The sequence below is a fragment of the Centroberyx affinis genome, unplaced genomic scaffold (genome assembly GCF_046629955.1).
Source record: "Centroberyx affinis isolate AG114_WGS23_722 - 3 ecotype Tasmania unplaced genomic scaffold, CSIRO-AGI_Caff_v1 ptg003322l_1, whole genome shotgun sequence".
NCBI classification, from domain to species: Eukaryota; Metazoa; Chordata; class Actinopteri; order Beryciformes; family Berycidae; genus Centroberyx; species Centroberyx affinis.
The window spans coordinates 81624-105015 of NW_027281323.1; the positions used below are offsets into that span (position 1 = coordinate 81624).

Genomic DNA, 23392 nt, shown 5'->3' on the forward strand with positions numbered 1-23392 from the left:
TTTGCAGGCAGATATAGCTGTGCAAGATGTAAGGGATAGTGGTGATTCGTATTGATTGGAATTTGCTACTAAAAAGTAACTGTCGGACATAATTTCCAGTTTATTGGTCTGCAAACACTGGGGGTGAAAGGGCTTTAGTAAGGTATGGGGATTGTGGAACTAGGTAAGAGGCAAAGGGAAGGGAGCAGGCTTCAGAGGACACTTCTGGTTTGTGCAAATAGGAGACTAAGAAGTACGTACACTCATAGTGAGTTATTTACAGACACAAAGTAAATGCCTCCTAACACATAGGCTACACTAGATCAGATATCATAGATTGTTAACAAGCCAAAATATCATGCACATTTTACTAAGGCAACTTCAAAACTCGAGAATGAAAATTAGTCGTAACACTGTATGGAACGAAACCCCACGCTGAGTTCAAACACTGGGTCACTGTAGCAAGGCAAGTTTGTCACATGAATCCATATTTCCACGGCGGTTTAGATTCATTTTTGAGTCCGATTTTTGGTTGGTTCAAGGTTTGTTACTTGGGCATGTGTGAGTAGAGGTATATGAACAATGTGCTGCTACTATTTTAATGTCTGTTGTACTCCTTCTACATCCATATGTAGGCCTACAGATAGAGGACTTTCAGGTGACAACACACCCGCTGGTGGCCATATTGGAGGTCCTCATTTCTCTTGGGCAACACAGGTTACGTTTGTTAACTTATAACTTGGCCGTCTCAACAGAATTCAATAGACACCTGTGCTGTTTTTGCCTGGGAACGTATTATTTCATCACTGATATCTGATCGATTTTGTATTTAATGTCAGCTTGTTAGCTAGCTTACAAGTAGGACCTAACTACTACTAGCTAACCATTACCGTCTTGTTGTAAACACATCTGATTTGCACACTAGCGTAACGTATCTAGAAGCTAGCGTTAACATTGATGGGTAACGTTAGTGGCTTGTAGTCTTATGTTAACGTCAGTTGGCAACAACCAACTGTTTGTTCAGGTTAACTGAGTTGACTCTTCTCAAACTACAACCCATTCACTTATAGGCTTACCTATAACATTACCCATATGACTTCTATCTTCTTCAGATATCTCTGTTTTTGTAGACTAGTTGTTAACAAGTAGCAGACATTTCTCCAATGGACCTCTAAGATGGTGCCAGCAGTGGTTGTGAGATTTGTGACGAGTGTTTTGGAGTAATCTAGGGCTAAACAAAAGACAGATTACTGTGTCACAGTAACTTTAATTTGGAAACAAATCTACCTTAATTATCAGATCATTTCACTTTTACTAGGACAGACTGGACCTACACCCACACCACAACAATCTTTTTCAGGTATGTCTCTTGTTCTAGCCTGGTTCTTTCTGTTAAGCCATTGTTTGCACACACCCAATTCTCCAGTGGACCTCCATGATGGCAGCAGACACATTCGCTAGTAGATTTGTAGCGCAACTGCAAAGCCTCTATAGAAGGTAGATATGGCCAGGCTGCTCATGGGTCTGGTGGTATACTATGTGAAGCAGGCTGTATGCGACGTGTACAGACAGTTGCAGGGCAATTTTAGTCAGTATTTTTGTCTATAGTAGCAAGGAGGCAGTGCAAGGTATCCAGTGTGTGACTGTATGTGTGTGTGAGTGTCAGGATAGTACGTCTCCAGTGTGTACGACTACAGTTCGGCAGCATGTTTAGTGTTGGTGACTGTGCAAATGTGTGTGTGTGTGTGTGTGTATGTGTGTGTGTCGGAGAGGGGGGTATATCTCAGCTCAGAATCATTTCAGGTGCAGTGCAAGTTCATTTTCAGAAACCCTGTATGTCACCATGCTCAGTTGCCATGGAAACGAGTGTGTGTGTGTGTGTGTGTGTGCACGTGTGTTTGTGTGTACATGCATGTGTGTGCACTTAGGCGAGCATGCTAGTGAATGTGCTGAGCTGTGTTGGCCTCCGCACTGTGGTCTGCACAGACAATTCCTCCTCTGCGTTTATCTCTGTTCTCCCTCTCTCCGGCCTCTAGAAGATGCTTTGCCTTCGGTTCTTTCCTCGACCTAAATGACAGAGAAATTGGGGTTAATACTTTACTTAAAATATACGCCTATTAAGTATTATAAGCAGTGATGTGGTGGTAAATAAAAAGGTTGGTAAACTATAACATCCAATTGGTGATCATATGGCAAACAACCATCAATATCAACAAAAATGAATTCAGAAAAGCATTAATTTATGCTTTTTCCCTTAAATGAATATATGCTTATTGATAATATATCAACACATGGACTAAATCACAGCCACAAAAAGCCAATTTCTAATTTGCTTCATGTCGAGAAATTAGATGTTATAAGCCTCTTAGAATAATAGCTCCTACACTATCATAACACATAATAATCCATTATGGCTGCTCGCCTTCAATGAAGTGTTAGCGAGATTTATTTACATGAGCATATTTCGTGGCTGACAGTAATCTGTATTGAATGGGTAGACAGCTCCTTATTTGCATTCATTTTCTGTTCAATTCCACTGAGACTCTTCTCGGTGGTATTATGACTTGTGTCATCAGAGTAAACAAACTCAGCATGACGGCTCCTCGCAAAGCTCTGCTGGTTGACAAAGTATTTTTGCAATCACTGTATCGTATATTGCAATTGTAGCAAGGATTAAAGCATGGTAGGGTTTATTTCTGTTTCATTTCAGCCACTTCAGGAAGTGGATTTTCTTCAAAATCCCCAAATTGAAAAATCTAATAATAATGAAATAACTGAAAACGAATGCTGTATACAGATTTCAGCGCATATTGTATATCTGGACACATTTCTGTACATATGTTCATAATAATACCCGATAATGTAAACAGCTTACGATACACACATGCACATTTGCTTCTGAGCCTTGTCTTTATTTATCTGTTGTAGTATTCTCAATACATTCTCTTGTTGTAATTGCTTGCTGTATTATCTTAAGGCTTGTATTTGTTCTATTCTCATCTACAGTATAGCCTCTTGATTATGGATTACAGCCTTCTGTCCCATGGGGATCGTTACATTTTCATGGGCTGTTGCAGCAGCAAATAGTAACAGGACACAGCAAGGAAAAAATAAGAATATAAGGATATAGCAAATAGGGGGTTAATATAACTCACCAAACATTTTAAACACAAAAACAAGTACAAACGTATGAATGAAAAGCATGAAAAAACCATAGCATGACAATGTGCAAATAGCAGTAGGACACACTTAGACAATAGAAAAATGAATGAAAAATATGTACAATATGAAAATATGGCAAACATGAGATATATCCAGTATGAAATACAAATAATGTATATGCAATATCAGTGCATTTCTAACTGCCCACCTTATGGAAAACTCCAGATGGAGGTACTATGTGTGGAGAAAAGTGCTTTCACTATATATTTTTCAACCTTTATTTAAGAAGACACACTTTACTTTATAGCTGAGTGAGTTGATTGAAATGAAAGTGAATTGACCTCCACCTTGTTACTATTACATTGTGAGACTGTGTGAAGTGTACAGTACCTGGAGGCTGAAACACTGAGCTGCGGTGGCCTGGGTCCTTCTGGAGTTGGACCTCTCTGAGAGAAAACACCGAGGCAGCTAAAACAGGGGAAAAGAACATGATAACCTTGGAGCAAGAACACACCAGGACAGTTGCTCTGCCTTCAACTTATAGGCTACATTCAGACTGAAGGCAAAAGTGGCCCAAATCTGATTTTTTTTGCTCAGATGTGACTCAGATCTGTTTTTTTTCATAACAGTGTGCAATGCGACCTCAGTCTGAACAGTCAAATCGGAATTCATGCGACTTTTACGTCACTCGAGATCGACATTCGTCACAATTCTGCACTGGCGGGAGTCACTCGGTGAATACAAACATGGAAGACAGCTGCGATGGAGGTAGTCAGTGGAGGGACAGTGAGGTTTTAGACCTCATAAGTATTTGGGGTGAAATTCTGGATGAAATCTGTTTCAGTGAAGCCATTCACGTCACAATCCCACCACTCCTGGCTCCGACTCCGCATCCACACACACCTCCGCACAGAAGTAGCAGCCATTGCTCCACAAAAAGCCATAATTAACTTATAAATGAAACCGTAAACGCTGACTTCAGTGGCCTCCATGTTTTCTTCCGTACGACAGCGTGCTGTGTGTGACGTCTTTGTTATTGTTCTTTTGCGCATGTGGGTCAGTTCAGGACTGTGACCAGTTCACACTGGAATCTGATATTGGCCACATTTAAAAAATAATGTGAACAGCCAAACAAAAAAATCAGATCTGAGCAATAAATCCGAATTGAGCACTAAGGCTTGCAGTGTGAACGTAGCCATGTTCGCATTTGTGTCAGAAATCTCCTCGCAACCACTGCTGGCGCCATCTTAGAGGTCCATTGGAGAACTGGCTGTTTGCTTAAATTTAACAACAGGTCTACAAAAGGAGAGATACATGAAAAAGAAGAAGAAGGTAAAAGTGAATGGTCTGACAAGGTAGATTTGTTTCCAAATGTCTTTTCTTCAGCCTGTCTCTACTCCAAAACACTCTAAGTTGAATTGGGTTCCTGGTTTTCCGAGCTTCCTTACTAGCCACTAAGCTACCTTAGCAAAGCCATTAATATTATTGTTAAAATTAATTACAAGGCACTACTAGCTACTAGCCCCACAATTCTAGTGTGCAAATCACATGTATTTACAACAAGACAGTGATGGTTAGCTGACCAGATACTATGGTTAGCTAGCTATTAGCTAACAAGCTGATTCTAGCTCTAAACACAAAATTGATCAGATGAATTGATCAGCTCCCAGCCAAACACAAGAGCTGTGGACCTCCAATATGACTGCCAGAGGGTGTGTTAAGTTACGTCAAAGGCCTCTATAGTGTGTGCGTGTTTGTGTGTGTATGTGTGTGTGTGTGTGTCTTACTGTCTGCCAAACTGTGTATGTTCTCCCCCAGGGTCAGGAAGTAGGGGTGTCGTAAAGAGGCTTCAGAGGACATTCTGCTCCGGGTGTCGTACTGCAATCACAATACAACAGCAGCTGATTCTGTAAAACCACAGGTCAGTAGCTACTATCTTAATACTAGTCAGGTGGAGGCTGTTTTGTGTGATGTTTTGTCTCTTACCAGCAGTAGAGCAGACAGCAGATCAATCCCCTCAGTGTCCAACCTGATGGAGACAAGGTAGGAAGTTCAGGGAAGGATAACACACCGATGTCCATACTGATAGCAGATATTGGGTCCTGTGAATTTTCTCACTACTTTGATACCAAAATCCAGGAGCCACATGTAACAAATGTAACTAAAATGAACAGATTTTCTGCTTGTTATTTCCTTAGAGAAGGATGGTGGATCTCTAATGAAGAGGGATGTATTTTGTCTCTGGCATTTTCATCCAGTGACCCCAAACTAATGGTCTGGATTTTTCATTCAAAGTAATGAATCGGATTGGCGCTTGGTGTCATCTAATACTTAACGTTTCATAGTTGGAATTGAGATTAAAAGTTGACAGTAGAGAGAGACAGGAAAGATTAGGAGAGAGAGTCGGGACATGTGACAAATGTCATCGGATTCGTTCGGATTTTCACGTTTTCTAATGCAATCAGCGACGAAAAAGTAGTATTGGTGCATTCCTATTGGAAAGTGTTTGTGTTGCGGTTGTACTATGGTCCTGTTACCTGGGCACATGGTTGATGAGTGCTTGAGATCTGTACTGAGGAAACAGGTAGGACCTAAACTCATCGTTACTGCTGATACCTGGCCAAGTGTCCTCTGTCGGAGTCCCTGGAAGAAGAAAGAACGAAAGAAACAAAGAAAGGAATAAAGAAAGCTGTGATAGGTCTTTCTCGTTTATATATCATACAATAGATTCTGGACTGGTACGTGTGGTATTTTTTCAGACATGGGTGCTTAGTGTCTTACCCATGAGTCTGAAGACCAGGTGTAGCTCCTCCTTCACAGTGGCACCAGGAAACATGGGACGCCCTGTCGCCATCTCATACAGGATGCAGCCCACGCCCCTTTAGGAGGGAGGGAGGCAATGATAACGCAGGGAGGAGGAAGAAGGAAAGAGTCCTCCAATATTATGTAGGCGCTATTTAATATACACTCACGCACTCTCTCTCTCTCTCTCTCTCTCTCTCTCACACACACTTCAAAGAGCGCTGATCACAACCATGTATGGTCTGAGTGGGCACACTGCAGCCTTTTGTTCTATCCGACAGGGGGGGGGGGGGTTATTGAACAGATGTCCTGTGGTCTGATGAGAGGATATGTAGCTAGGTGAGCTGATGAAAAGGCAGTCATTGTGTTGCTGGATGGGAATAGCCATATTTAGCCCGTTGTGGTTCATCAGTGCTATACGGTTTTTCCTCACCATGGGAACTGCTAATGAGCAATATGAAAACCTGTTGCATCTGTTGTATGCATAGTGAGTCATATCACTGAGAATAACCTGGGAGATTATAAATAGATATGCATGTGTGATTGATGGAAATCCTAATAAACTAATTCATAATATTAACAGTGACACTCATTACAACCTTTTAGGCGGCAGTAACAGTGTCCTAGGATTTTCTTCTGCATTTGAATGATGCTTTACCACTTATTGTTTTCAAGAACATTTTTAGTAGATTTTTGAGCTTGTGTCCCACTTTGCTTTGTCTGTTGCACATCTACCTTTTCCTTTTCTTCTTTTTGGATGAAAAGAGCAGAATCTCTGTCTGTGAGTATACTATCTTGTAGGGATGGGGCGATATCCTTATCCCATGATACCATTCAGTATGCAGTATGGGGTTCATGATTCAATACAACCACCATACAATTTAATATATAAGTGTTCAATGACAACAAAGTCTGACTGTGCAGAATTCTGTTTATTTCTGAGCCACAAATCTTTCTAGCGATGCCATTGGCTTGTAGAACGTAAACAATTTAAAAATGTCATTATAAAATGTAAATAATATAATGTGGATGGAGAGCTTGTGAAATTGTGATGGTCAAGCGTCTCATTTGTGATTACTACAGCAGAATAAAATGGAGCTAATATCACCATTCATTTTTTCTGCCCCACGATATGTATTGTCACATTTCTGCATTGCGATATATTGAATTTCGATATATCGTCCCGTCCCTACTGTCTTGCAATTGTACCGATGAAGAAATATCCATATTGTGCTACTCACCACATGTCGATGGGTGTGGAGTACTCTGTGGAGCCCAGCAGCACGTCAGGGGGGCGGTACCACAGAGTCACCACCTCGTTGGAGTAGGTCTTAGTGGGGACGGACTTGGCCCTCGCCAGACCTGGACAACACAAGAGTCAGGGTTTGATTGACATGGGTTTTTCAAGCCCAAAACTGATAATTTTGGACTGAATCTGCCAATAGCTGGTACTTAGTGCCAATATTCAATATCTTTAAATATGACCATTTTCGTGCCAAAAAAAGCCACAAAATTACAAGTATTGAGTGTTTCCCCCAAAATTTTATGTTTGGCTGGGTGAAGAAGCCTCTGATACAGCATCTATAATAATATTAATATTAATAATAGTAGTAGTAGTAGTGTATTCACACATACATGCATGGAATCTGATCAAAATGTCATATTAGAATCAATTCAGGTTAAGGTCTTCCCATAGACCACCAGTGTAATATTGATCAATAATACAATAAATGTATAATCAACCAAACTGCATCATACCCATCATATCAGAGGTGGATGACACTGACTGATCTTAATTCAAAAACAAATGGCTATATTGGTGTAACCCTAGTTGGTGTAATAATATTGTTATCATGCCAGTATCATCTCATCTGCTCTGTTTAAAACTATCCATAAATAGGAAAATACTGGTGGGGTTATCTACCCACATCCAGCGCAAAAAAATGAGAAAATTCAGAGAAAGGGGCACAGTTGCTAGGTTACAGTAAGTAAGGTGCTAAAGCGATCGGGACAGATCTCCAAGTGGCAGTAAAATATAATTGGAAAGCAACCTTGGCAGGAGACATGCTATTGTATTCCTTCACATTTGTGTCTTTATCACCACATTTGCTTTCCTGTGTGTGTGTGTGTGTGTGTGTGTGTGTGTGTGTGTTCCCCTTCCTACCAAAGTCAGCCAGTTTGAGCTCTCCCTTGTCATTGATGAGCAGGTTCTGGGGCTTCAGGTCTCTGTGGAGGATTTTCCTCTTGTGGCAGTAGGACAGACCACGCAGCAGCTGGAACATGAAGATCTGTGGTGGACGGAGATGAAAGAGTTAGCATTGTGCGATGTGGTGATGATAACGGTACTGATGATGATGATGATGATGATGACTGATGATAATGTCAATATTGGATATATTTTTGAAGAGTTTCCTTTCAAAAAATGAGATAGTAGTAAGTAACACCTAGAAAATTACTATGAAATATGGGTTTTTAAATGTAACTAAAAGTAATCTATGACCTTCATCAACCTCTACTGACAAATCAGCAGAACTTGCCTCCGCCTACACAAGTCTCCCCCTGTCACCCCCTTGAAAATATCACTATGCAAAACACTGGAATAATAAAACTGCTTTGTCATTTGCAATTGGCTTGAGAAGGAAGCAGCTGAAAATGCTTTTTGTTCCAAAACAATTGTGGGGCCTGAAAGTGAGTTTTGAAAGCCAGAACCTTCAGCAAGCAATCAACGAATCATTGGTATTGATCAACAATGTTATTAACCCCTGTAGATACATTATGGTCATTTATGCTATGGGGCAGTAAAAGCCTTATTTATTTCCCCTTTAAGTTACTGGTTGGCAAAATTATGACACTTTTTGTCTGAATCATTTATATTTAAAAAAAATGGTGAACTTGATGAACTTAAGATATAGTAGTGTGTAGTGTTTTTAAATGACCCCCTACATTCATAGAGTGATATGCATAATCTATAGCCTCATATCTTTCCCTGGCACAGGCATGAACCAAGAGTTTCTGTCCATGTGTTTGCACATGGTGAATAATGCCTCTGACCTCTGACCTCTGACGACCGTGAATAATCCTCACCTTGACGTTGTGCATGCTCATGAGGTTGCCGCAGTTGTCCAAGTACTGTTTGAGGTCACTGTCCTGGGAGACACAATCAGGCAGGTGTTGACCGTCAGATCTGTCCATACGCCATAACACACTCATGTGTTATGCAGTTTCATTCGGAGCGGATCTACTCACCAGATACTCAAACACCAGCGTGAGGCAGCGGTCGGTGTGGATGATGTCATGCAGCGTGACGATGTTGGCGTGCTTCAGGTTCTTCAGCAGAGACACTGGGCAAGACAGGAGGACACAAGATGCATGATGGGAAGTTGAGTTGGGCTGTACCAATACCCCCCCCGTGTATCATTTCCACCTGTCTCCATAGCGACCGATGGGCAATATTTAAGTGTAAGAGGTAAGGAAAGTGCTGTGCGGGGATGGATGGCCCTTAAATATAGAATTATTTTCCACTGGAGGGCAGCACTGTTACACTCCCCAGAGCTGGAGGACTTCCACAGGTGTGTGTGTGTGTGTGTGTGTGTGTGTGTGTGTGTGTGTGTGTGTGCGCGTGTACCCTCTCTGATAGCGGTGCAGGGGGCTCCCTCCTCGTGCTCCAGCCGAATCTCCTTGAGCGCCACCAGGTTCTCTGTTAGTTTGCTCCGTCCTTTGAACACCGTGGCGTACGTCCCCTAATCACACACACACACACACACACACACACACACACGGCTACTCAACTCCAGGGTCACATTCTGATAATCCAACGCTGAACATTGTAAAAGGAGATGAATTGGTTCCTATGCCACCAAGTGTGTCTCTTCTACATAGCATATTGAAGATAATTTGAAGCAATCGGTTTATTTTCAATGTCTTTTACTGTGTCATTAGAATCCATAGAACATAAAGCTAAACAGAGAATTCATTCCAACGGTTACTGTTATCATTCTCAAGCATTATCAAACCATTACATCAAGATGATGCAAGTGTCTGTAATCACAACGTCTAAATGCTGCTTCCCTTTCAAACAGGCATGAGCAAGCCAACTAGGCATATTATCTGATTATTGTGTTTCTGACATTACTGCAAGTGAACATCCTCCTCCCTCATCGATCCGAAAATATCGGTATTAGCCTTCAAGCACCCATATTGATCGAAGCCATTGTAGAATCCTTCTTAATCCACTTACCCTGCATATATACTGCATTAGTACTGCAGACATTCTTTCTTGATCATTATATTACAGTTGAATCAAATAAGTATATTGTAAGATAAGTACATACTAAGTACTCAAACCAACATTTCCCTGTAACATTTCCCTGTAACTGAAAAAAAGAGCAACACTTTATATCCATTGTGGGTGAATGGAGCGTTAAGTGCAGCAGGACTTCAACAAGCATACAGGGAAAAGTGGAGCTTCGATAATGAGCACATCCATACCATTTCTCTGCAATCAAATTGCTGCAGTCCCATTGAATATAATCCATTACCCCCCAGACCAGGGAGAGGGGGAGCTTGGCTAGCTACAGTTCATATTAATTGACTATAAAAGCAGCTCTTTTATAACCATCACCACCACTGCTATCTCTACTGACCGCTGCTGAGCCTTGTGACTGAGACTAATGCCGCCAACCCCTAAGGGCAATAAATGGTCTCAGATAAGTGGTGTGGGCCATAAGTGCATTACTGACATTTGCCCGTGTCACGCTCTCTTAAAGCCCCCTTCATTCAGAGCACTCTGCCACATTGTGATCCTACGTGTCCAAGCACATGGCGTGAAAGCTCACTTTTTTTTTTTTTCTCGTTAAGCTGCGTAGAACCGATTCAAGAGAACGGGCCGTGTACGACGCATGGGTATATGTTGTCTCATTTTGGCATAAACAGAGCCTAAAGCCGTGCTGCGTGTGGCTGTGCTTGTTTTGACAGGTTCCCGTGTCTCCGGAGGGGGGGGTTGACTGACTCACAGTACTCCCTGCTAAGTCAAATGAAGACTCGGCGCGGTTAACATATACACCAGAGAGAAGCTTTTCATATAAAGTTCACTCTAGCCTTATTGCAGGGGGGGCAGCGGCGGTGGGTGTAGTCGTCGTATGCTCATCCCTCACTGGACTTTTGTCAGCCAGCTATCCACCATCTGAAAACGGACATGGTAAAAGATGAAGGTCTGTGTAATGGGTTGACACGTACTTCACCCAGTTTGCCCAGCTTCACGTATGTCTCCAGCTTCCCAAAGCCTATATCAGACTGGAGGCCAAAAGAAAAGAGACACATTAAGCATCAAGACAAAAAAATAATCATAATCCACATAGCAATCAATATATTGGGACTTCCAAGAAACAAATGAGCTAGTTATCAATATTAAACGATCTAAAAATGATCTTTCAGTTCAAATGAGAATATAGACCAATCGGATTTCCTCAAGCAGGCTGTACCACAGTTTCAGATTCTCCATCACCTTCTGTCTTTAAACTGCACATTGGAACAGTAAAAAGAGCTTCACTACACTTAGGGGGTTAGATGTTTTATTTCATTTAACCTTCATTTAACCAGGAAAGTCAGTTAATAAGTATTTCTTATATACAATGACAGCCTGGCAAGAGGAAAAACGCTGCCTAATGGGCAATTCGGGGAGGAAAAAAAGAAGATAAAGTAATAATCACAATAGTAATAGTAAGAGAAGGAAACAAGGGAAAAAAATAATAACAGGGACGCAGGATAAGAAGGCTAGCATTTTGCAGGAGACAATGCTTCTGTGACATACGTATACTGTATATGCAATAAGATGCTCTGTATAAATATATATCTATATAAACCAAGCTATTAATTGGTTTAAAAGTAATCAATAAAATGGGTTCTAAAATGAACAGAATCTAATAATGTAGCTTAGAGTTATATAAGAGTTATGTGAATACAAAGACTTACAGTGGTCAATATGAGATGAAATATGGAGTCTCTAACAGCTTTGTAATAGCTTATTATAGATATGAGGTTGTGATATATATATTAGGGGTTAGACTGATATATCAGCCGGCCAAAGCCTACAATAATACATGTATATAAGCACTGTCGTTAATCTAGGCCACTGACCAGCGAGGCACGTCGAGACATGCGGCTGAGAGGCTTGCAGGGCGGCGAGTTCTCACTCTCCTGCTGCAGCTTCCGGAGAAACTCCGGAGGCAGGCGGATGTCCATGGGCAGGGACATGCGCTTACTGACGTCCTGCAGGCAGCCAACACACACCGATCAATACATGGACACAACAGATACACTCCTGTCTAGGGATGCAGTGGAAACCCACCTAACTCAGTTTACCTGCCTCTATATTTGCAGTGTAGCCGCCTTTTTGTCATAAATTAATGCTTATAATTGATTTTTGTTCATACTGTTTGCCTTATGATGATAAGGAGGTCATAGTTTAATCTCCATGTATTTACCACCACATCACTGCCCCTGTCACATCACCTCAGAACATATTAGGATGACTTCATTGCTTGATAAGACATTGGATTTAAATTGGTTAAAAAAACTTGAGTGTCTCTGGTCTTCAACTGGATTTCCACATTGCATGGTGCTTCAGCGGATGTACAGTATGTACAGTGACATGCACATACTCTACATACTGTCCTTGAGCAGATTGGACATGTAGCTATACAAACATTCCTCAGAGGAAGAGCTGCTCTGGAGGCAGAAATAATCTCATTGGTTGAGTCAAACCCCCAATGGGCGGAGCCAAAGAGGTTGAAGTTCCACCTCATGCCTAAACATAAACAACACCTAACTACAGTGTATTGAGAGCATCTTTAACACTGCCAAAAATATTAAATCACATATTCATAGTAAAGCCAAAAGATCCATCATACCCCAAAGAAAAATATAAAAATGACAAATACAAATACATTAAGATCTTATATTGTTTAAGTATACAAGAAACCTTCATTTATTCATTTCTGCATCATTATAATTGCCTGGATCTACAGAAATGGAGTTAGACTAAATTATTGTTATTATTATTATTATTTTCATCCCATCAGGAAACAAAGTATTGAGTGTTGAACTTTATCAATTACCAGCTTTATGAATGCATTTGAGTCAAACTGGTGAATTTAGATCTCACCTTCTAACATTAGCTACTCCTATGATCACCCAGATGTATTTTCACTTTCCTTGAAGCCTTACCCATGAAATATTTATTAGATGGACATACAGTATATGCAAATACATAAGACAGGTGGAATTACAGGTAATGCATGATCTCATGTCGTACCTCTTTCCAGTATGAGAACAGACAAATATTTTTGTGCATATGACATAATTACAGGATGTATCTATATCAGTTTTTATCATCTTGCCTTTGATGCTTTTGGCACGTTCATGTGTGAACATAGTCGGCTGCTCCAAGACATTGTTCACAGGCTGCACCATTCATTCCTGCACATTTATTATGCATGTTGAATTAAGCGATTCTGATTGTAATTCTCTCTTAAGCTCCCAGCGCTCTCAGAGTCTTGCCATTATTTCTGTCTTCACAGCACCAAGTTTTTCCTTGAGTGACTCGATAACACTTCCTTCTGTCATAGATCCACTTGACTGTCTGGTGTATGAGCTGTGCGGAGTATGAGAAAGAGTCAGAGTGATTCACACGCTTTCCACAGGGACTTTTTTTTTTTTTTTTTTTTTTGAAAAGGTGGAACTGTGAACTCTCTCACATTGCCAATAAAAAAAAAGTCTGGTGCTGGAGGGAGGGAAGAAAATGGAGGGAAGCAACGGAAAAGCTTCCGAGGTGACTCATCTCATCTCATTGAGCTGGCGGAGGTGGAAATGGAGAGATGACTCTTGGGGAAGAGTTTCGAGAAGAGAGCAAACTACTTGTGCCATTGCTGATGTGCATGTCACGCTGTCTTTTAATGTATTTAATGCACACTTGCACTTAGACAATTTCCTAACAGCACTGCACTAAAATGGCAATGCACCTTTTACTTCATAAAAAAGTTAAATGACAAAGTCTGACTGTGCAGAATTATGTTTATTTCTGAGCCACAAATCTTTCTAGTTCTCCTGTTAAGCTCCCCTCTCTACCACTCCTCTTTACCTCCATGGAGAAGCGTCTGTGCTGGGCCTTGCTGTGGTAGTGGAGCTGGGAGGGCGACTGGGCTCCCGGCGTGGCTGGCTCAGGACTCACCGGACTGGCATCGTGAGACGGAGGGCCTAGGCTGTCTGGAGCCAGGCCTGGAGAACACACACACACACACACACAGAGGAATCGAAATCAGTCAGTATACCGTACATGCATAATGCATTCGACGGCTAGAGAGACTGTCCTTTAATTGGACAACCGGGATTCAAGTTCAAGTTGCATTATTATTATGAACTCTATCTCTCTCCATAGCTCTTATTCCATGTCTTTTTGCAGCACTTCACTCTTACATGATCATTCTATGTCCACACTCTGGATAAGAGAGTCAGCTACATGCTGAAAATGTCAAATTAAATGCAACGCACAAACGTGTGTCACGTCTACATACGCATGCACTCACCACTTTATTAGGTACACCTGCTCGTTAATGCAAATAGCCTGCTCCTCCAAAGTGAATCATGTGGCTGACTCAGTATATACAGCATGCAGACATGGTGAAGCGGTTTAGTTTGTTGTTCGACCAAACATTAGAATGGGCGAGATGCGTGATCTAAGTGACTTTGACTGTGGTCTGATTGTTGGTTCAGCATTTTCATGCTCTACCGTCTCTGGAGTTTACAGAGAACGGTGCGATAAACAAAAAACATCCAGTGAGCGAAAACAGCAGGGCAGAGGAGAATGGGCAGACTTGTGCAAGCTACCAGAAAGGCCACAAATGCTCCAATAACAGTGGTGTGCAGAAGGGCATCTCACAACACACAAGTTGACCTTATGATAAATGAAGCTAGTTCAGGTAGACAACTCAAGTCGCGCTGCAAGACATGTGATACACACGCTATTCATGCACTCTTATCAAGCGCCCCCCTTTCATTAAGGCGGTCTATTTAAGCTCCAGATGCACCTGCTCACTCTCTTTCGCATTGCCTTGCTGCTGCTACGCTGCTCAGACTGCCGATCACTGCTGGTCAGTTATTGCTGCTGCACATCATGCAGCGTTTCATCATCCCCCACCTCCACCCCAACATCCACCTGTAGGCTCTGACCTGTAGGCACTGTCATTTGTCTAGCTGAGGTGCCAAATGAAATTTCCTCCCTCCAGCACCAGACTTTTATGCTCGCAGGGAGCGACAGGATCCGAGCCTAGACGCCATACTAAACTCTGTATCTATATTGCATTCATTCTCATAATCTCTTACGTGAGCTGGCTGACTGAAATGCGCTATAGCAACAGGTACTAGATAGATGTGCCTGATAAAGTGGCTGGTGAGTGTATATACACACTTGAACAGCAGTCTGCACACGTAACCAGAAAATGGCTCTCAGCTTCTTGTTTTCTGAGCCTTGGCTCATCAAGGCTACTGAGGAGATTAGTTAAGGCAGCTGAAGTGGAAGTGTGGACAATTGAACTATGAGCACAACGGCATCAGGCCTGTGTGGTCGGAAGAATGGACTTTAATCCCCTTTGAACAAGACTGTATGCTGAGTGCTTTTGAGCGCTACCTGGCGTAAGGTTTCAGCTGCGATTTGATCTCCCGTTTGAATGGAGAGTGTTATCTGCCTCGCTGGTATGGCGATTTGTGGGGTTTGAAGTGGACATGCATCTCCATTTTATTGGCAGCCTCCAGGCGTGTGGGTTAGTGTGTGTGTGGGTGTGTGTGTGTGTGTGTGTTACAACCATTCCCTCCTGGGGTGAAGCACGAAGCGCTTTAACTCCTTGTTTCCATGGGGACTATGGCTAACAAGGGAAGCTATCGTCAAGTCTCAGTGTTAAGTTGGTGTCATATACCTCTTTTTCACATACCACCCCCCCCCCCACACACACACACACCACCACCACCACCACACACACACACACACAGTCATTAATATTCACCGCACAACCTATAGCCCTCCTTTTGTTATAGGAAATTCAATAGTGTTGTGCCTATTAAATACACACACACAAACACACACACACCCTAGATGTAATAAACTGCAGGTGTATCAATGACAACAGACATAGAGGAAGACAGATAGAGGCGGAGGTGGCGCAGACCCCTCTGATTTTAAAATGGCTGGATGCGTTTAACAGGGCGTTTTAACAGAGCTACAGAGAGGCGGATAACAGCCCACTTTGTGTGAGATTGATTGACAGAGTAAACGAGGGACATGGGTTGGGGTGGGGGGGTGGGGGGTGAAATGGCGACCTGTTTGGCTGGTCATTTGAATATCACAGCTACAGCACTCCTTTGATCTCCTGATGTTAATTAGGGCCAGCGACACATACACACACAAACACAGACACACACACACACACACACACACAGAGCTCTCATGTGCATCCAGTTACACATAAATACGTAACACGGATATACACACATACACACACACACACACACACACACACAGTGTCTGATTGCTGTGAGATATGGATAGATGCCCGCTAGACATTTTGTTTGGAAAAGGACAATCCAATAAAGAAAACCACATGATGTTTTTGCAGCATTTCTATCAAAGACTGTGGGTAGAGCGAGATGGGAAAAGAGAGGTGGGCGGAAAGACAGAACTAAAGAAAGAAACAACAAATAAGAAACCTATAAAGGCAAACACAGCTGGCGCCATTCCACGTCCATTAGAGAATTATCTGACCACAAATAATGGCAAAATGTAGAACAACTAAGCTAGAAAAATCTGAAAAGATGTGATGTGATGTGGGTGTAAAAGTGAATAGTTTGATAAGGTAGATTTGCTTCCAAATGTAGGTTACTGTGACACAGTAAACATGCTAAAGCAATAAAGTCTTGTCTTTAGCCCTAGTCTCTACCCCAAAACACTTAAAGGTGCATTAAATACAATTTTTACAGCCATAGCACAATACCAAAGACTCAACATTTATTTCACCAGGTGCTGAGATTTCTGTCTTTCAACGCCCCCCCCCTCACATTTTCAACTGCTCAATGGAGGACGGCGCTCCGAGCGAGCGGTCTCAACACATTTCATTCTCAAGCCAAAAGCCAATGACAAAGCATGCATTATTAATATTACAGTATTTTTCATTGTGATACATTACCTCATGGATCTCTGCTCTAATTAGCTAGCCTGCTCGTTCTATCGTGAAAATGTGACTTTTTCTGTCAATTACAGGCTACCATAAGACTCCTGTCGATGTCTAAGTCCTTGGTAGCTGATACAGGTCAATAAAGGTCCTAAATGTAATGCCTGTTAATACCTCTTTAACATAAAATATGCTTTTTGGCTTTGTTATCTATCTAACTAGCCAGTAAGCTAATCAAAATAAGGTGGATGTTAACATACTAGCTACTGGTTAGCCGCTACTAGATACGTTAGCTGTGTTTACAAGACAGCAGTTAGCTAGCTAACACAATATGTATCATTGTTGGCAAAATTGTCTGCTCACAGTCAAAAAAAAGCACAGAAATGAACAATGTCTAACTCAATTCTGTTGAGATGGACATGGTGTACTAGGTTTAGAAATGCGATGTTCTGAGCCGTTGTTGTCCTGTGTTCTGTCACCTCAAAGCACTCTATTCACACAGGACAGACATCTGCTATGGGGTTAATGTAGATACTGTGTGACTGTGGAGAGCAATCACTCTTCCCCATCACCTATTTGTCTTGCATCTCGCTTTCACCGATACTCTCCTCCACTGTGAAGATGAAAGACTAGATGGAGGCTAATGAAAAGGAGCGAGCAGAGGAGGAAATTGAGGGCTGGATGAAGGATTGAGAAGGGCAAGGAGAGGGCAGACAACATAGAGCAGTAGTTTCATTTCACTTTAGGCCACTAGGGGATAATTCTGTAGAAATTATTATGTAGAGTTAGAGAGTTATAGAATTCAGTGCTAAGTCAACAACAACAAAAATCTTCCCATATGGGTTCCTCGGACAAAGAAGCAGCATGTTATCAAATGGGAGTTGGTGGCCTAAGTGTCTTTTTGGGGGTCAGTGACATGAGAATGTTTGAGAACCCCTGTTGCAGAGCTTGACATTTATGCTTTAATGCAGCAAGACCAGAGTGGACTCAACCGGATCTGTAAAAAACAGCTGGATTTTCCCATCTCCTATTTATCCAAGCAAAATCAACTGAACACCATGCTCTTTTCCAGCAACACCACTCTGCTTCACTTTCATACAGTTACTCACATTCCAACTGAGGAGCTGAGGAGGAGTACAACCACAGTTTTCTATTGTTGGCCATAAAGGTTCAGTGCCTTGCTCAAGGACAACTCTGCGGCAGAATCTGAATCAGACTCAAGTCACAATTTTAATTGCTTGAGCCTTGACTTGATGCATGAACACTAAAGACTTGACTTGGACGTGGACTTTGATGACTTGAAAAGGTTCTAAAGTCAAAGACAAAGATCTTTTGTCTGAAGGCAAAATATCTTGTGTTTGTGTAAATGACTTAGATTGAAATTTATGAGATTTGTAACATTTTCTGAATTTGTACATGATTGAATTTATTGAAGTTGAAACTGATTATAGAAATCCAACTCATGATGCACTTACAAAGTTTTTATCCTTTTAAAACCATATTGCATCGAAAAATCCTATATTTAGTTTTCTTTGAGATATTACATTGATACTGATACTTCCGACCTGACTTGGCGTGCTACTTTTAGACTTGAGACTTGACATTAATGACATGCACTTGACTTGGACTTGACTTGGTAATCTACATTTAGACTTGGGACTTGACGTGAGACTTGTACATCAAGACTTGAGACTGACTTGGGACTCGAGCAAAGTTGACTTGGCAACACCTCTGCTCTGCTGTAAATATTGAGGGAAGGGAGAGCGGTATTCTCACCCACATTCCCCACCGCATTTTCCTAGTCGGTCCGGGGATTCAAACAGGTGACCAAAACAATTGCTTAGTTTTGAGTCATCCTCAGGTTCAAAAACCTTGGCGAAGAATAGTGCTATTATAAAACGACTGTTACCTTTTATTTGGGTTTGGGGCTCATACAAATCGAGGCTACGCTTCCCGGACTTGGTTCAGGTTGAGACAGAAAACTTTCAGGTTCAGGTGGGGCCAGGCAAAAAGCTTTCAGGCCCAGGTCAAGCAGGTTAGAGATGGGAGGGTGATGGGAACTGTGGCTAATGGTGCTTTTCCTTTAAAGGGACATAGCAGAGTTAGGAAAGCAGCCAGCTGGCATGATCAAGATAAGAGAATCACATCCACTAGTAATAAAGGACTTGTGACTGTGCGTGTGTGTGTGTGGATGATATTAGGACATATCTGATGGGGTTAATAATTGAGTGAAGGACTAAATACCCTCTGTCACATGGCCAGGTAAGAATTTTAATCACTGACTTTTGGGGAGAGTAGAATCATTTGCTATTTGTCGTTCATTCCTGTGCAAGTTTCCCTTATACAGTGCATCTTATGTCAGGATTATTTTTCATGGCTGAACGATGACATTCTCATCAGAGAGTGGACGCGTCATGGCGGCTTATGTGATTACTCAAGACATTGCATTAGCATGCTCGTTTGGGAGCTGAGCAAAACGGGTTTTAATTGACTAATATGTAGGAGGTAAACAGGGAGGGGGGTTGCTTAATATGGTATATTAGCGATTAGGCAAGCAGGAAGTTTTGGCTGCCTCTCAGGTCACGTGCACACACACACACACACACACACACGCACAGCTAATTTTGTAGCTGTGGAACTATATTTGTGTTTGGCATGTGCGAATCTAAACTGATTTAGGATGTCTCACTAGATTAGCCATATTGAAGTAGATCAGTGTGTGTGTGTGTGTGTGTGTGTGTGTGTCAGTGTGTGTGTGTGCATGCGCGTTGTTATGCTCATTGTATATGTGTGCGCGTGCATCCCGAGGGAATGCTAATGAATTCCTCCCGCTCAGTGATCTGAGACTGATTGACTTTCTTTGTCTTTAACAATTTGATCCAGCTGCTCAGATGTTTAAATAGACACAACAACACTGGGGAATCCAATCTGATACCGCTGAAGGGGCTCGCCAGAGGATGAATTCTATATTTAATAAGGTCTACATGTATATATATAAATATATATCTATAACTCTCTCTCAGTCTTTCTCTTATTTTTTCCTCTTGGTAATCATCTGCAGATCCAACATCCTGGTGCACTATGATTGGTGCTGGGGAGTGACATAACAAATCATAATAAGGTTACAGTAATAAAGTACAATTTACACCTTTTGAAATGATGATTGACAATGGCTGTAGATGATGATTAGGAAATGAACTGACAACTGATTTTGCAGGCCAAATAATCCCAAAGTAACTGAAAGCAATTAGATTACATTACTAGGTTAATGGGATCTCATGGATTATACAGTGTGAAGCTGGTAATGAGTAATTCAGTAATACATTTTGTAAGTAACATACCCATCGCTACTCTGCAAGCAGAAGATCACTATGGAGAGTTATGATACATGAATCTGCTGTGTGTGGAACATTTTGCAGCTAAGGGAATGTTTTGGGCATGTGAGTAAATCCTTGGAAAAATGTCAGATGATGTTTTCCATCAAAACAGCAGTTATGCGCTGTGGATGAAAACGCAGGAGCAGGACATAATCCCTGCTGTAGGGGGCGGGGGGGGGGGGGGGGGGGGGAGTGACATACAAGACTGAACAGAGAGATGAGCAGGGAAGAAGGTCTGTAAACGTCAGACGACTGCCGGGTTTGGGTCAAACGCTGCGTCGCTCTCTCTTTCTTCCTCGTGCCATTGTCTCTCTCCTTTTCTTTGTCCTCTGTCTCTCTCTCTCTCTCACTCTCTCTCTGTCTCGCTGCCTCCTTCCTGACCTTCAGAAACAGACAGTGAGGCAGACAGAGGGACTCTGGGGGGGGGGGGTTAAACCACATATCCAGCTGCTTCATTCACACATTCACACATTCTCGCACAATGTCACCGGGGCAATTGTTCGCCGTACCGTTCTTGAAAAATAAAAACGGTGAAATTGGTGTGATGTCATGGCAAACAGGTTGGATGACATCACTTAACACAACAGAAAGCTGCCTTATGATTAGTGGTTTTGGTTCACATCTTTCTTGATTTCTTTTTTCAACTTTGAAGAACGATGAGACAATGTGGATTACATGAAACTATGCTTCAGAATTAGATTTCTTTTTAAATTTTTTATCATACTTGCATTTTAATCCTGCTGCGCCAGCCTTGGCATTCAGCATGACCAACGTCTTCTTTGGGGAATCTAACTTTTCTAAAGGTTTTGTCCAAATGTCAGTCAATTTCACTGCTCACACACCCGAACACCCGATGGGCATTTTCCTTGCTGTAAATACTAGATGGGGGACCTGGCTTTCACTTTATTGCGTCAGAGACAAATTTCAACACACGCCGCCTGGAGCCAAGTTGCATCCCTCTCGCTCCATTTACCTCACTCCATTGACTTTGCATGCATTCACACCGCCTCTGATTTATTTTTGTGTTTGGAAACTTCATGGAAACTGCTTCATATCCCCACATTCACCCAGTCCCATATAGCCATAAAGCTCAAACGACAATGCACACTGATCAATAAGGTCCAGGGTAAAGGTATTAACCATCCTGGTGTCCCCACCCCACAATCCATCATTCCATCTCTTTCTGATATCTTGACAGTCTGGCTCCAAACAAAGCAGAGACGCTGTTCAAAATCAATTTTGACTGCATTGCAGCTCCTTTGCGTTATCTTGCCCTACTTCTCCCTCCATAACCCCGTCTCGTTTCCCTTTGAAGCCGGCTTACCCCCTGTGCCTCAGCACCGGCGGCGGTACCAGCTCCAGCCGGAAAAGCCCGGCTAATCCGTGAGGGTCCGCTACAGACACGGAAGGAAGGAAGGCTTTGGCATTTACAATTAAAGCCCAGAATCAGGTTGCGTTTTGGGATCTATTAATAGAAATGGGCTGATCATTCACCCAGAGACCAAAGGAAAAAGGGAAGTGGAATAGCTCGGGGTTCAAGACTTTTTGCATTAACCCGTGACCTTTTGGTTATGGGATGGTTTCCCTAACCACTAGGCCACCCTGCCAGCCACTAAAATCCATTATAAGAGGTTATAATAACAGATTAATCTTTCTCTGATGACCAACAGAACCAATAGACCTGAAAAACGGATCAGTAGAGAGACTTGGCATTGGCTGCACGGTTAACGGTTACAGTTCTTGCAAATGAACCTTTGACCAACAGACATGGATCCTCATTTATGAAAATTACCCTTGATTTCATTGTATGATAATTTAAAAAAACAATGTTGTATAATGTGATAAATACAAAACAAATGATTCCCATGGCATTCAGTAATGATGATTGTTCTGTTTAGCTTTTCATGTCACAGAAAAGTGGAGAAAATCAACCAGAACCACAGATTTTGACACCCGGATAACCTGTTTTATAAATCACAACTTTGGCTAGTGCAAACATGGTCATTGGTTGTAGGTTTTGAATGGGTTCTCCATTGCTGAACCAGTCTTTAACCAGTGTGCAGGGACGGAGGACGGCTCTTACCTTGAGTGTGTCGGATGTTGAGCTGGTTGATCTGCTCGGTGAACTCGTTCTCCTCAATGGTCTCGGTGCGAGGAACAGAAAGAGAGAAACGCCTCTTAAAGTTCTTCATCTTGTTCATGGTGCTGAGGAGCAGAGTCTGGGAGGAGAGAGAGAGAGAGAGAGAGCAAGAGAGAGAGAGAGAGAGTGACCATCACAACTAGATATACAGTCTCTACTGTAGAAGGCTTACAGTTGATAGGTGGAGATGCAAAAAACACAAGAATGTATCCGTGTCCATCGTCCCTCCATCCATCCATGCATTGATTGATCCATCCATCCATCCCTCTGTCTATCTGCCTGTCCATCCATCCCTCCATCCATCCATCCAATCCACTGAACTAAAACAAACACAACCAGTCACAGATAAAACCTTTTCTTGAAGGAAGAATATCTCCTTATCCATCTATATCGTCCCTTCAGCTATCCATGCAGCCACATAACTATGCATTCATGATATGATTCATCCATCCATCCATATAAGCATGCATACATGGATCCACCCACTCATCCATGCAATTACGAAAACCACGACCGGTCCCAGACGAAACCTTTTCTTGAAGAAAAAAAACGGAAGATTTCCTTTTAAAAAGCGTAATCTGTAACTGCTTTTTTTGCTCCATATGGCCATGTGACAAAAACAGACAGTAAAAGGGAAAGTTTTGCCCAATGCAGAACATGAGAGAAAAAAAAAAGGATCAGAGCTAACTGCAATCGTAAGAGTAAACATGCCCTGG

General features: G+C 42.0%; 1 protein-coding gene across 2 annotated transcripts; it reads right to left on the reverse strand.

Moving 5' to 3' along the window:
- Window positions 1–1952: 1952 nt before the first annotated feature.
- On the reverse strand, window positions 1953–22737 carry cdk18 (cyclin dependent kinase 18). Of its 2 annotated transcripts, XM_071538645.1 has the most exons (16): window positions 22620–22737; window positions 21878–21892; window positions 14081–14217; window positions 12079–12210; window positions 11179–11235; window positions 9569–9683; window positions 9190–9284; window positions 9028–9090; window positions 8108–8231; window positions 7185–7305; window positions 5923–6020; window positions 5679–5784; window positions 5128–5170; window positions 4929–5019; window positions 3532–3609; window positions 1953–2046 (listed from the first exon to the last, which is right to left on the reverse strand). In XM_071538645.1, exons 1-16 carry the CDS (start codon window positions 22735–22737, stop codon window positions 2012–2014), a joined length of 1428 nt encoding a protein of 475 aa, XP_071394746.1. In that variant the 3' UTR covers window positions 1953–2011. The 2 variants fall into 2 exon arrangements, with proteins under 2 accessions (XP_071394746.1, XP_071394745.1); XM_071538644.1 differs by lacking the exon at window positions 21878–21892.
- Window positions 22738–23392: the final 655 nt, after the last annotated feature.

Coding starts and splice junctions, on each gene's coding strand:
- cdk18 (XM_071538645.1), bottom strand. CDS start 22,737: ATGAACAAGATGAAGAACTTTAAGAGGCGTTTCTCTCTTTCTGTTCCT. Junction 11,236..12,078: donor TGTCTCGACGTGCCTCGCTG/GTCAGTGGCCTA, acceptor TTTGGCCTCCAG/TCTGATATAGGCTTTGGGAA. Junction 5,171..5,678: donor CTCATCAACCATGTGCCCAG/GTAACAGGACCA, acceptor TGTCTCCATCAG/GTTGGACACTGAGGGGATTG.